Source organism: Mastomys coucha, unplaced genomic scaffold, assembly GCF_008632895.1.
Source record: "Mastomys coucha isolate ucsf_1 unplaced genomic scaffold, UCSF_Mcou_1 pScaffold22, whole genome shotgun sequence".
Lineage (NCBI taxonomy): Eukaryota > Metazoa > Chordata > Mammalia > Rodentia > Muridae > Mastomys > Mastomys coucha.
This window is the reverse complement of record NW_022196905.1, coordinates 31,044,251-31,056,886: the sequence shown is the minus strand read 5'-3', so window position 1 is coordinate 31,056,886 and position 12,636 is coordinate 31,044,251. Positions and strand designations below refer to the sequence as shown.

General features: G+C 41.8%; 1 protein-coding gene and 1 non-coding gene across 2 annotated transcripts in view; one reads left to right on the top strand and one right to left on the bottom strand.

Moving 5' to 3' along the window:
• The window catches only part of Kiaa0232 (KIAA0232 ortholog), a 63,498-nt gene that overhangs the window by 12,618 nt on the left and 38,244 nt on the right, over positions 1–12,636 (top strand). The window contains exon 2 of the mRNA XM_031341880.1: positions 10,053–10,544. Within this exon, the coding sequence (XP_031197740.1) occupies positions 10,314–10,544 (231 nt within the window). The 5' untranslated portion in view covers positions 10,053–10,313. The remainder of the gene's footprint in view (positions 1–10,052; positions 10,545–12,636) is intronic.
• LOC116071679 lies at positions 6,430–6,490 on the bottom strand. Its single transcript, XR_004111069.1, has one exon. It is a non-coding gene; the product is annotated as a U7 small nuclear RNA (small nuclear RNA).

Genomic DNA, 12,636 nt, shown 5'->3' with positions numbered 1-12,636 from the left:
AAGATTTATTTTATGTATATGAGTACACTGTAGGTGTGCAGATGGCCTTGAGCCATCATGTATATGGCTGTTGGGAATTGAACTCAGGACCTCTGCTGGCCCCACTCTCTCTGGCCCCATTCTCTCTGGTGTAAGTCACTGTAGCTGTCTTCAGATGAATCAGAAGAGGGCGTCAGATCTCATTATGAGTGCTTTTACCGGCTGAGCCATCTCACCTACCCTAATTTCATTTTCATTCATTATTTTTCCAAAAATCTCTTAGGATTCTATTTCACTGAACTTTGTTTTTGCCTTGGGGTTTTGGTTGGTAGCTATGACTTTCTGCATGGGCACAGTTGTCTATCTCAGTTATATATACATTTCCCCTTCCCTTTAGCCATCATCTTTTACTTGTTCTTAATTTTGTAAACTGTTGAATGTGAACAACTTTGCCCCTGCTAAAGAAAAGGAACAATTTTTTTAAATGTCATATAAACTGCAATTTTGTAGCCCTACTGAAGTACTTAGCATCTACACTGGTCATTAAAAAGTGAAAAGGTACACAGGTTTTCTTCCCTAGGAAGCTTCCAAACCAGAGACATTAGTAGACACCCATCAAAGTTTTTAGAAGTGCTTCTAAAAACAAATTAAAAACAAAACAAAGCTCTTCTTCATCCTTTTCTTACTCTTTTCCTCCTTCTCTTCCTCCTCTTCCTCTTCCTCACCCTCTTCCTCCTCTTTCCTTTCTTATTTCTTCTTCTTCATGGATATTTTTTAGTTGGGCATGGTCATACTTGCCTTTAATCACAGTGCCTGCAGAGTCAGGCAGATCTCTGAGTTTGAGACCAGCTTGGTGTACACAGTGAGTTCAAGGACATCTCGGCCTACATGGCAAAACCCTATCTAGACAGACAAAGAAACAAGCCAATCCTTTTATTTATTCTTGGACAATTTTATACAGTGTTTTTATTATGTACACCCAACTCCCTGTCCTCCTTCCTAAAACCATCAAAAGCAGTCTGTTCCCTGCTTCCTTTCTTTTCCTTTTATTTGCTTTTGTATCACACTGAGTCCAGCAGTGCTGCTTGTTGCATGTTGCCTGGTTGTGAAGGCTCCCATCCTTGTGCAGGATACTGTGGCTACAGTGAGCTCATGAGTGTAGCTCAGGTCCTGCCACAGCACTTCTCTTCATCCGCTAGCTCTTGCATTCTTCCAGCCCCTCTTCCCTGTTCCCAGAGCCTTGGGAGGGGGAAGTGAAGCAGTTAGCAGTCACTTACTCTCTCAGCACTTTGATCAGATATGAGTCTCTGCATGAACTGCTGCCCAGTGCAGAAAGAAGCTCCCCTAGCCACCATCTTTACCATGAATGTAAAGATTAAGCAGGCCTACAATAGGTTCCATTTTATAAGATATTTATTAAGTATCACATAGTAGTCTAAGAACAGCCTTGTTATAAAAAGAATTGTAATTGTCATTGAGGCAACTGTGTTTCCTAGTATAGATCATCAGTTTGTTTCAGCTACTAGTAAAAATGGAGCTGCTTAGTCTTTATGCAGCAATTCCTGTTGGCATAGAAAGAATGTAGCCACATACTAGGGTTTTTTTTCTTTTTTTAGCTATATTATCTTAAAAAGAAGCTTTATTCATTTCCTAAGACTCAACATGTTTCTGGAATAGGGCAGAAAGCTAGGTCTAGAAAACTGTCCATTTGTATTTAGTTTTTCAGATACATAGAGGAAGCAAGCCAACAGGATCAGCTGCTATAGCCCTTTGCTGTTTCCAGTGTTAGTTTTAGTTTGGGTTGTAGATTCCTCATGAGTCTTCTTTTGGTTATATATGGGCTTTACAGGCTGGGCTCTCCTATAAAGATGAGAAGTGTCGGCTTCAAATTGTGTGCCAAGGTCAGGAATAGCAAGCAAGATTTGTGTAGAGTGTGAAACTGCTTCATATATGGGCATACTTTATGCCTTCCAGGCAGAGTGTGCTTAGGTTGGGGCTAGCAAGCAAGGCTTGTTTACAACTGGAATAACTACATCATATTGTAGACTTCATGCTTTCTAGGCAGAGATTGCTTAGAATGCCCAGGAACGCCCCCCCCCCCCCAAAAAAAAAGCAACGAAATAAACAAAAAGCTTCTGAAAGCCAGAGTTTTAGAATCTGGGATATCCTTGCCTTATTCTCTTGTTTCTTTTTCTTTTCTTCTTCCATCTCCATTTATTTATATTTCAAAAGTACATTTATTTGTATATATACATATGTTTTTGTAGGCATGCATATGGAAGTAAGAGGACAACTTGAAAGAGTAAGTTTCTCCTTCCACCATGTGGGTCCTGGAGATTGAACTCAGGTCATCATAAGGCTTGGTGGCAAGTACCTTTACCTCCTGAACCATCTCTCCATCCATCCATTCATCTATCTTATCTGTTTATGTGAAAGTCAATTGCAAGTAATGTAGACCTTTGAGAACCAGGTGTGTTAACAAGCAGTATACTCTGTACTGAGGAAGGACCAGTTACAACACAGACTGGGGGCATGTACTGCAGAAGCACCTCATTAGATATAAGAGAGCAGCATATTCAAGAGTAAAACCAAAGCTTACTAGTAGAGTTTGGAAAATACTGAGGGGAAAAAAAAACCTGTCTGCTGTTGTCTTTGTGTTGCCAGTGCTGTGCGCAGTGCCTAGCAGTAGGGAGCCTGTGGTGTGTGTGGGGTGGTAAAAGGTGAGTTAAAAGCCTTGGTGACAGTCTTATTCCACTACTGGTAGGTACACGGTGTAACCACCAGTGTTTTTCCCACATGCTACTACACTATTATTTCCCAAACCTCCCAAAATTCTCTTATGTTTGGATTAGGAACACATTAGTTCAACACAGTTTTGATCACCTGCTAAGGCCTAAGCATTCTGATAAGTAGGACATGGAGTGTGTCACAGTTTCCACTGAAAGCCTTGCAGCCTCATTTGTGAAGAAATCTACCCCAGAGGCCAGAAGTAGTGTAAAAGGATGTTGTAGTGTTTATGACTGCCTGTGAAGATGGTGCCTGCCTGTGTGTGCTGGCAGAGATGATAGCCTGCCTGCAGGAGTTACGTGGAGGCAGTTAGACTCCCATTGCTGGTGGCAGGAGCATTTCAACAGCACTCATACTGTTTGAAACCTTTCTCAGAATAATTACCTTTCTTTTACGAATCACTTTTCTTTTACAGTTTTAATTCATTTGTGCTACTAAAACTTCCCCTGTCTAACTAGAATGGTTATTTATTTATTTATTTATTTAGAGACAGGATTTCTCTGTGTAGCCCTGGCTGTCCTGGAACTCACTGTGTAGACCAGGCTGGCCTCAAACTCAGAAATTCGCCTGCCTCTGCCTCCCAAGTGCTGGGATTAAAGGCATGCGCCACCACCGCCTGGCTAGAATGGTAATTTTTAACAATGTTAATTTTTTTTTTTTTTTTACTAATATCCTTATTTTGCCCTTTACGTCATTGTAGCTGGTGATACCTTTTCTGTTAAAACAGTGGTTCTCGACCCTTTAATACAGTTTCTCATGTGTGGTGACCCCCAACCATAAAATTATTTACTTCATAACTGTAGTTTTGAAGTATGTATTGGTATGAAGTAGTTTTTGGTATGAATTGTAATATAAACATCTGATAGTCTGGAAATCTGATATAAAACTCCTGTGAAAAGGTCATTTGCCCCCCAAAAGGGGTCAAGATCCACAGGTTAAGAACTACTGTCTTAGAAAGTATGGCCAGGAGGCTTGCTTTAGCTGACAAACTATGAGCAACTCCTACTCAAGAAGAAGCTTTCAAAGCATCAGGACATACTTTGGCACAGACTTTGATATCTTCCATCCCTGGACTAGTTGGGTTCCAAATGACCATTTTGTCACCCGTGTCCCAGGTGGATCACACTTGGTGATGATGTCCTTGAGCATCCCTGCCAAAGCTAGATAAGTATGTAGCACCACCAAGTTGCAGCCCCTTTGAATTAAGACCTTAAAATTTAGGGGGTTGTGTGTCTGCAGCATTGTGTACCTCCCTATTTTAATTGAACCCCTTTTCCTGGTTACATTATCAGTGAGCTTCATTTGTTTTTACTGTTCTGTATAGTCTGACCTTGTCATTGAACTATCTACAAGTACATTTTGCCAGAGTGTAATTTGACCTGTTGGAATTTAGTCATGTGAAGCATGATTTGCACCCTGTTTTCACAGGGAGGGGCTTGTAAACTGTTGAAAAGAGAACTAGTCATTAGCTCAAAATGGTTGTTTGCAGGAATGAGTCAAAGCCAGTGTCCAGTAGAACTTGTGTGCAGTGTGAATACCCCACATTCTCACAGTAATCACCAGCTATATATAGTGTCTGGGCACTTGAAGTGTGTCTAGTATGATAGAAAGACTGACTTTTTTGTTATTTTTGACAGGTCTCAGCCCAGGCTGGCCTCAAACTCGAGATCCTCCTGACTAGCTTCCAGGACACTAGAATTCTAACATATGCTGCCATACTCAGCTTGAGAAACTGACTGACTGTAACCTGGGTAGTGCAGTGGTACTTAGTAGTGTGGTGACAGTGATGCCTGGAAGAAGGCAAACATTTGCATCTATGTTTAACATGTGACTTATTGAGATGCTAAGCTTTCAGGTGTAGAAATATGTGCTCCTGTTTAAGAAACTCTTTGAAACTTACAAAAAGTGTTGTCTTTTCTCTGCTGCTCTGAATGGCTTCACAGGAACACAAGGGAGTCTAGAAACAGTTCAGATGTTGCCTGTGTTATGCCATAAAGGTACTGTGATTGGGAGATGGCTCAGTTCATCACGTGTTTGCTGTGCAAGCAGTAGGATTGTTTGGTTCTTAGCACTTTACATTAAAACGACAAACAAACTGAATGTAGAGGGTGGAGAGATAGGTCACCAGTTAGAGCACTTGTTGCTCTTGCAGAGAACCTGAGATCAATTCCCTACACCCATATGGTTGGTTGCTCAGAACATCTGTAACTCCAGTTCTAGGAGATTCAACATCCTCTTCTTATCTCCATAGACCCTAGACCTGCATGTGGTTTAGAGGCATACATGGAAGCAAAACATTCATTCATATAAATGTAAAGAAAAAAAAAAAAGGTGTAGTGCTATACTCTTTTAATCTCAGTGCTAGGGAGAAGAGGGTGCTGAATCTCTGGTTCTTATTACCAGTCAGTCTAAGTTAGTGAGCCAGGCCAGTGAGATGCAAGCGTTTTTTAAAAAAGGTGGATACCATGTGAGGAGGGACAGCACCAAGGTTCTCCTGGCTTCCACACTCAAACGTACATACCCTCCCTACTGTTCATATGAATGTACACTGCTTTGTGAAATAAATAACGTTCATGTGTTGATAACAGTGAAGTATACTGCATTCCAAACAAGGGAAATAACCTTCCTATTTTAACTAAGTGGGCTATATGATCCCCAAATTTTAACGAGTGTCTACTGGATGTGGAATTTGAGGGGGAAATCAGTCTCTCTCTTTCTCTGTATATACACACACACAAACACACACACACACATATACACATACACATATATACATATATGTATATGGATAGATGTTGAGTTTTTGTGTGTGTATATGTGTATATGTGTGTGTACATATATATACATTCATGTTCACAAACTTGCAGGTTTGTACCAAAGACCTGGTTTATGTGGTGGTGGTGGTGTTTTGAGATAAGGTGATACTCATATAACAGTGACTTGGCCTAGAACTTGACATCCCCCTACAACTAAGGAATATAGGAATTACAGATATATACCACTATACTTGGCCCTTTGTTTTTATTTAGTTATTTTAGAAGCTATTTAATTTTTAAAAAAAAAATCTGAAAAAAAATTACACATTTGTTTGTGTGCATGCAAGTGTAATGAGGTCCGAGACAACTTGCAGGAATCAGTTCTCTTCATTTACCATGTGGGGTTCAGGGTGGAATTTAGGTTTCCAGGCTTATACCTGCTAAGGCATGTCACTGACTTCTAAAGATAATTAATGAAGTGGTCGTGGTGCACACTTTTAGTCCTAGTACTGGGGAGGCAGAGGCAGGTGGTTATCTGAGTTGGAAGCCAGCTCAGTCTATAGAACGAGTTTCAGGACAGCCTGGGCTATGCAAAGGTATTAAAAAACAAAAACATAAAAGATCTACATCTAATGAAATAGATGTACTTGTAGCTGCATCTCTGGCTGTCTTTGTTTCCTTAAGCAGATCCATATTTTGTGCTGGAATACTTTTTTTTAAAAGAATTATTTATTTACTTTATTTATATGAGTACACTGTAGCTATCTTCAGACACCCCAGAAGAGGGCATCAAATGCTATTACAGATGGTTATGAGTCACTATGTGGTTGCTGGGAATTGAACTCAGGACCTCTGGAAGAGCAGTCAGTTCTCTCTCTCTCTCTTTTTTTTTTTTGGGGGGGGGGGAGGTGGTTTCCTACCGAAGTCAGAAAACCTGCTAGACAAATTCTAAAAGAACTGTAACACTTGCAGTCAGTTCTCTTAACCATGGAATCACCTCTCCAGCCCTCTAGGATGCAGTACTTTTTCTTCTGTCTAAAAGACTTTTCATATTTCCTGTAGAGCAGGTTTGTTGGGAATAAGTTCAGTTTTCATGTGTCAAGAGAAATCTATTTCACCTTGGCTTTGAAAGATAGTTTTGTAAGTATAGAGTACTAGGTTGGCAAGGCCCATGTTAAGTCTAAGTGTTTTAAGTCTTACCCCATCATCTGTTCACTTACACTGTTTCCAGCAAGAACTGAGTGCTCTCCTTTCCTTTGCTACTATACTTAATGTCTCTGCTTTACCCTGGCAGCTTTAGGACTTTTATGTTGGTTAGAGGTTTGAGGTTTTTTGTGCTGTGCCTTTTCTAAGTTCATGTGCTTGGAGTCCTTGACTATCTTGCTCATTTCGTTTCTATCAGTTTTGAAAAAGTGAATATTAATTAAAGTACAGATAACAGCTTTTAGTCTAAGTGAATTTATTTTTCTCATTCTTGTCTCCTATTTTGAGTGGTTGTCAGACGTTGTAAATTTTAATTTCCCATGTCCTGGTGTTTTTTAATTCCTATAATTATCCTTGGGCTTTGTTCTGAAACCACAGTAAAGTTAACTGAAAACAGTTTGGTTCTTTGGAGTCTTGTAAGACTTGTTTGGGGACAGACATGGTTACTGGAACCAGGTTAGAGAGTTGGAGGCTGGAGATTAAAGGCCAGGCCACCATGATCTACATGAGACTGTTTCAAGACATCACCAGCACCACCACCACCACCACCACCACCACCACTACCACCACCACCAAAGAGCCAGCAGAATGTTTTTGTTAGGTATTTACACAGTGGCTAATTCCTCCCAAATACAAACACCAGACTTCTGGAGTTGTGAATTTCTGGGCTTGGCTGGAGGTGCTGCTTGCTGCTGTTGGGGATCAGGTACTGATTCATCTTTCACAGGGTTTCATCCTTGCTATGGTGGCTTCTGTGACCACCAGACCCTGCACAGTAACGATCTGCATGAGGCAAGAAGGGAATCTGACTCAGCATGACTCAGTAGCTGGTGTTGGTTCAAACTTACACAGTTTAATACCAGACAGTTTATAGTAGGCATATTTAAGTACAGTACAATTTGGGAAAAAGTTTTATAGTGTAACATATCCCCTATGCACAGAGGCATAATTACATTGAAAGTCTTTTCAAAGTGTATGTCTTCTATGAAGATGGGTTGTAGATATAGCCTACATGTGTTATCTTAATGGATTAGGGAGATCAAGTGTGGTCTCAGTCATACAGACAGCATAGAGGTCATTTAGACCATTAACCACCTCTGGTCCTGTTTGTGGGAGCTTAGGTGAGCCAGGTAAGTCCTGGCCCTACAGATAGCACAGGGGTTAAACTGAGGCCAGTGTTTCTCAACCTGTAGGTTACAGTATCCTACATATCAGACATTTACATTATGATTCATAACAGTAACATAATTACAATTACGAAGTAACAAGGAAAATTTTATGGTTGGGGTCTCCACACCATGAGAAACTGTATTAAAGAGTCACAGCATTAGAAAGGTTGAAAACCACTGACTCTAGGCAATTAGGCACCCCATTCCTTGTCTTCTGGGCAGAAAACAGGTTGTACATTTTTTTCCTTTGACAAAACAACTCTGAGTGTTTTAACATTCCTGGTTTCTCCAGGGCTCATCTGTGAGCACAAGAACCTTTGTGCACTCAACACTGTGCCTTGGTTCCTTTACATGCTCAAACCTTTCGGTCCTCTGCTGAATCCTCCAGGATAGCTCATTGCAAGTCTCTGATGTTTCTTTGTGCATGCCTTTCTCTAGGTCTCCTATGAGTTCAAGCTGTCTGAATTCTCTCACTCCCCTTCAGCTGTTTCAGGGCCCCTCAGTCTGGCTGGTTTTCATTAAGATTCAAGTGGCTAGTGTTAATTGATGGTCTATCTAAAATCTTGCCTGGGAACCAAACATTTACTAAGTCATTTATGGAAAATGTTTTACTTTTGAGAAATAGCTGGGAAATACCAGCTGGTGAAAAGTAGAAAACCTGCTTTGATTTAACTACTTTCCACAGTTTAGTAAAGGCAACATATTAGTGAGGATTTTTGTTAAGTAGCAAAATACTTAGTAAAACATTTTAGTCTAGTTGTACCATGGATTTAGGATTATCTTCTGTGTATTTAATGTGTATAAATTTTACTGATACCTAGAGAACTCAGGCATACGTCAGTTGTAGAGAGGGTCCACCTTTCACTCATGATGCTGCTCTGAGTCATGTGTGTCGGCTAATGTTCATGAGTACACTGGGCTGATCAGAGAGTTGTTTCCCTGTTTGCATTTCCTAGTAGGCTACAAAGCTAGACAATGCATTAAAACAAAACAAAACAAAACAAAACAAAAAAACCCAAACCCAAAAGATAAGGAACAGTTTTTTACTCAATAAGCCCATTGTTGGACATAATGAAAGTGTTTAAAGGAAGAGTGTCACTGAATTGGAGGTCCAGCTAGGAGAGATCACAGCAGGTCTGCTAGTGTAGCCTGTGGCTGTGTAAGACAGGTCTTCCATACAGCCTTAGGAATTCCCTGAGTACCATCCTCAGCTTTTAGCCACACAAAATAATGACCTGTGAATCTAAATATTTTTGTTTTGGTTTGTTTTCTGTGTAGCCCTGGCTGTCCTGAAATTCTCTCTGTAGACCAGGCTGGCTTTGAACTCAGAGATCTGCCTGCTTCTGCCCCACTTGTGCTTGCATTAAAGGTGTGTATCACCACTGCCCGGCATGAATTTAAGTTGAATTTTTTTTTTTTAGATTTATTTATTTACTATATGTAAGTACACTGCAGCTGTCTTCAGACACCCAGTAAGAGGGCATCAGTTCTCATTACAGATGGTTGTGAGCCACCATGTGGTTGCTGGGATTTGAACTCAGGACCTTCGAAAGAGCAGTCAGTGCTCTTAACTGCTGAGCCACCTCTCCAGCCCATGAATTTAAGTTTAAAGTTTGTTTTTACCAATATTTTGATAAAACTGCTATTTAGTTGTTTCCAGTGAATTTAAGTATGAACCTAATGATTTTCTATAAGCATTTTACCAGTACAGTCTCTTGAGATAGGAAATGTATGTTTGTGTCATTGGGGACAAGCAGAGACTATTACTTTTGTTTTCATTCCAGATTATATCAAGTTTTAAATTTTACAGTGTCACTCAATTTAAAATGCCAAATACTCTACAGGGAAAACGTTGTTCCAAGTTACCAGATACATTTTAAAAAGAGGAACACCTTCCTTTAAAAAATCATCCTCATTTGCAGAGCAGTGGTGGCTCACACCTTTAATCCCAACACTTGGGAAGCAGAGGCCAGGATCTCTTGAGTTGGGGCCAGTCTGGTCTACAGAGTGAGTTCCAGGACAGCTAGGGCTAACAGAGGGCTAACCCTGTCTTGGAAAATCAAAATAAATAAATAAATAAATAAACAAATAAGATAAAAATCATCCTCATAACTGTGTGTGCATATGTAATGTGTTCCTTTCTTTTTCATTTCTATAGGTACTGCCAGAGACTGACATTGCCTCAATGTGAAATGAAAGTTGAAAATCGCATCTCCTTGTGTGTTGCTATCATGGTGTTGATTCACTGGTCATGCCTGAAGAGGGAAATTGTGTTGTAGAGAGCTGACTGCTGCGCGGTCACTGCCTATCCTCCATGTCTAGCTCCTCTCCTTTCTGCTGGAGTGAAATCCTCTCTGGATACCAACAGAACGTCCACTGTAGAAAATGCTTTGCATAAGAATGTCAGCAACCTAAGTTCATGCGCCCTGTCTGTACAGTTGTTGTGGATGGTTTGCCATCTGAAAGCACCTCAAGTTCTTATCCAGGCCCTGTGTCTGTTTCTGACATGTCGCTGCTTCATGCATTGGGCCCAGTGCAAACCTGGCTGGGTCAAGAGCTGGAGAAATGTGGCATCGATGCCATGATTTATTCACGGTATATCCTCAGTCTTCTGCTGCATGACAGCTATGACTACGACCTGCAGGAACAGGTAGGTATTGACTCATGTTAAGCTTTTTCTGACAGTTGATGAGTGTGTCTGAGTCTAGGTACATTCTGTTGTTGTGATAAAATACCCCAACAGAAACTTAACTTAAGGGAGAGAGTTTATTTGGCTCATAAGTCCAGATTATGGTTCATCATGGCTGGGAGGTGGCAGGAGCCAGAGAGAACTAGTTACAATATGTCCAGTCAAGAGCAGAGAGCAATGAATAGTGCATGCTAGTGCTCAGCATTCCTTCAGCCAGCAGGAGAAGCTACATGGTAATGGAGATGCAGACTTTGGGTCACTGAAGTTAAGGAGCCACTGAGGAGACAACCTCTGTTTGGGGAAGACATAGGAAATAGAAGTAGACCAGTTGTCCTGAAGAGTCCATTTGGAGTTTTCTGTCTCTTCTGACAGGTGTCTGTTTTTCTAAGTAACAGGATGAAAGGTACCTAAAAACTCTGACTTGAACTGGCCTCAGGGAAGTCACCTAGCTGTACTTGCAGAGGTAGGGCTGCCCCTTGTTTGGTTTGTTTCCAGTCTTCAGTGTGACTGGGCCTTTTATGCTCTGACTCTCTGACTGCCTCCCCTTTTAGCTTGGTTTTGACCCAGCTCCCTGTAGGGTAGACAGTGGTGCCACCATCCTGGGCAGACCCTGACACTTTGCTTTTAGCCACCTAGGGCCTGAAGTTGATGATAGTATGGGTGCTGGAGGAAGGGAACACAGTCTCTTTCAGACTCACAGGGCTCTGTTCTTGAGGAGGCTGTTAACAGGAAGATGTGGGAGGCAGGGTGGGTGTTTAGCAGCAGACGGCGGTAACACCAGCTGTATTTTAGAATACCGTGTCCTTTTTCTTCCTCCAGTTCCAAATCTCCTTTTTGAAAGAAGACAGCATGAGGAAGTCAGTCAAAGCCTTACTTAACCTTATGTCACCTCACAAGTGTGTCTAGAAAAGCAGCTGCTAATAGATAGTCTCCTGAGGAGCTCTTCTGCCTCATCTGCTTTTGGTACTTGATGATGTTCTGACTTCCAGAATGGGGCTGTGAGAAAACACACTTTATCTTATTCAATGTTTTGAGTAAATGTCGGGTGGTGAGCTGTGCACAGGCAGCCTGGTCCCTGGTTGAGCTCAGGCTTAGAATCCCAGAGACCAGGCAGGGGACAGCAAGTGTTCAGCCACGCCCCTTGTGCCCCTGGCTCGCTTGTAGCTACAGCTTTCCACAACACCCCCACCCCCACCCCATCCCCACCCCTGCAAAGAGGTGTGTGGCTATCAGTCCTGTAGGGGCAGTACCAAGCCCTTCCACATGCAAATAAGGTTTCCCCAAGCTCTCAGACCAAGCCAATGAGAAGTACCTGCTGTCAGACCCTGACCCACCCAAAACTGTATATAAGAATCCTATCTGGAAGGATTAAAGATGTGCGAGAACTACTCTGTCATAAGAGCTGTAACACTTGGGAAGAGGTCTGTTCTCCTGAAACGCCACCTGACGCTACGCTGCACTCCTCACTGGCTAGTCGGCCTAGTTGGCCTCTCTTCGGCCAAGCCTGACCCAGACCCCACTTAGCACAGGGCAGCATGGAGTAACTGAGACAGCATGCAAAGACAGAGGTGGAGCCAGCTCAACAGCGGAAGCAGCACACTCTGTTCGCACACTCTCCCCTTTGCATGAACTCTGGAACCTGGCTGGGCCAGAGATCTCCATGGAAAGCTTCCAGTATACAGGCCCACTAGTAAACTCTTTGGCACATATCTACTGACTTATGTTTATCAACCAGCCGACTTTTAGTGGAACATAGAAGATAGATAAAAAGTATGTATCAGGGAACTTTCTGTTGTGACAAAATAAACACATGTACATACGTACATGTATCCATCCATCACCCCTCCTACCCCCCAACAAGGAACAACCTGAAAGGGGAAAGATTATTTTGGATTGTAGTTTGAGAGATTTCAGTCCATAGTGGGCTAGTTTCATTGTTTGTTTTGTTTTTTTGTTTGCTTTTGAAATCCGCCTGCCTCTGTCTCCCAAGTGCTGGGATTAAAGGCGTGCGCTACTACTGCCCGGCTTGGTTTCATTGTTTTTATACTGTGTG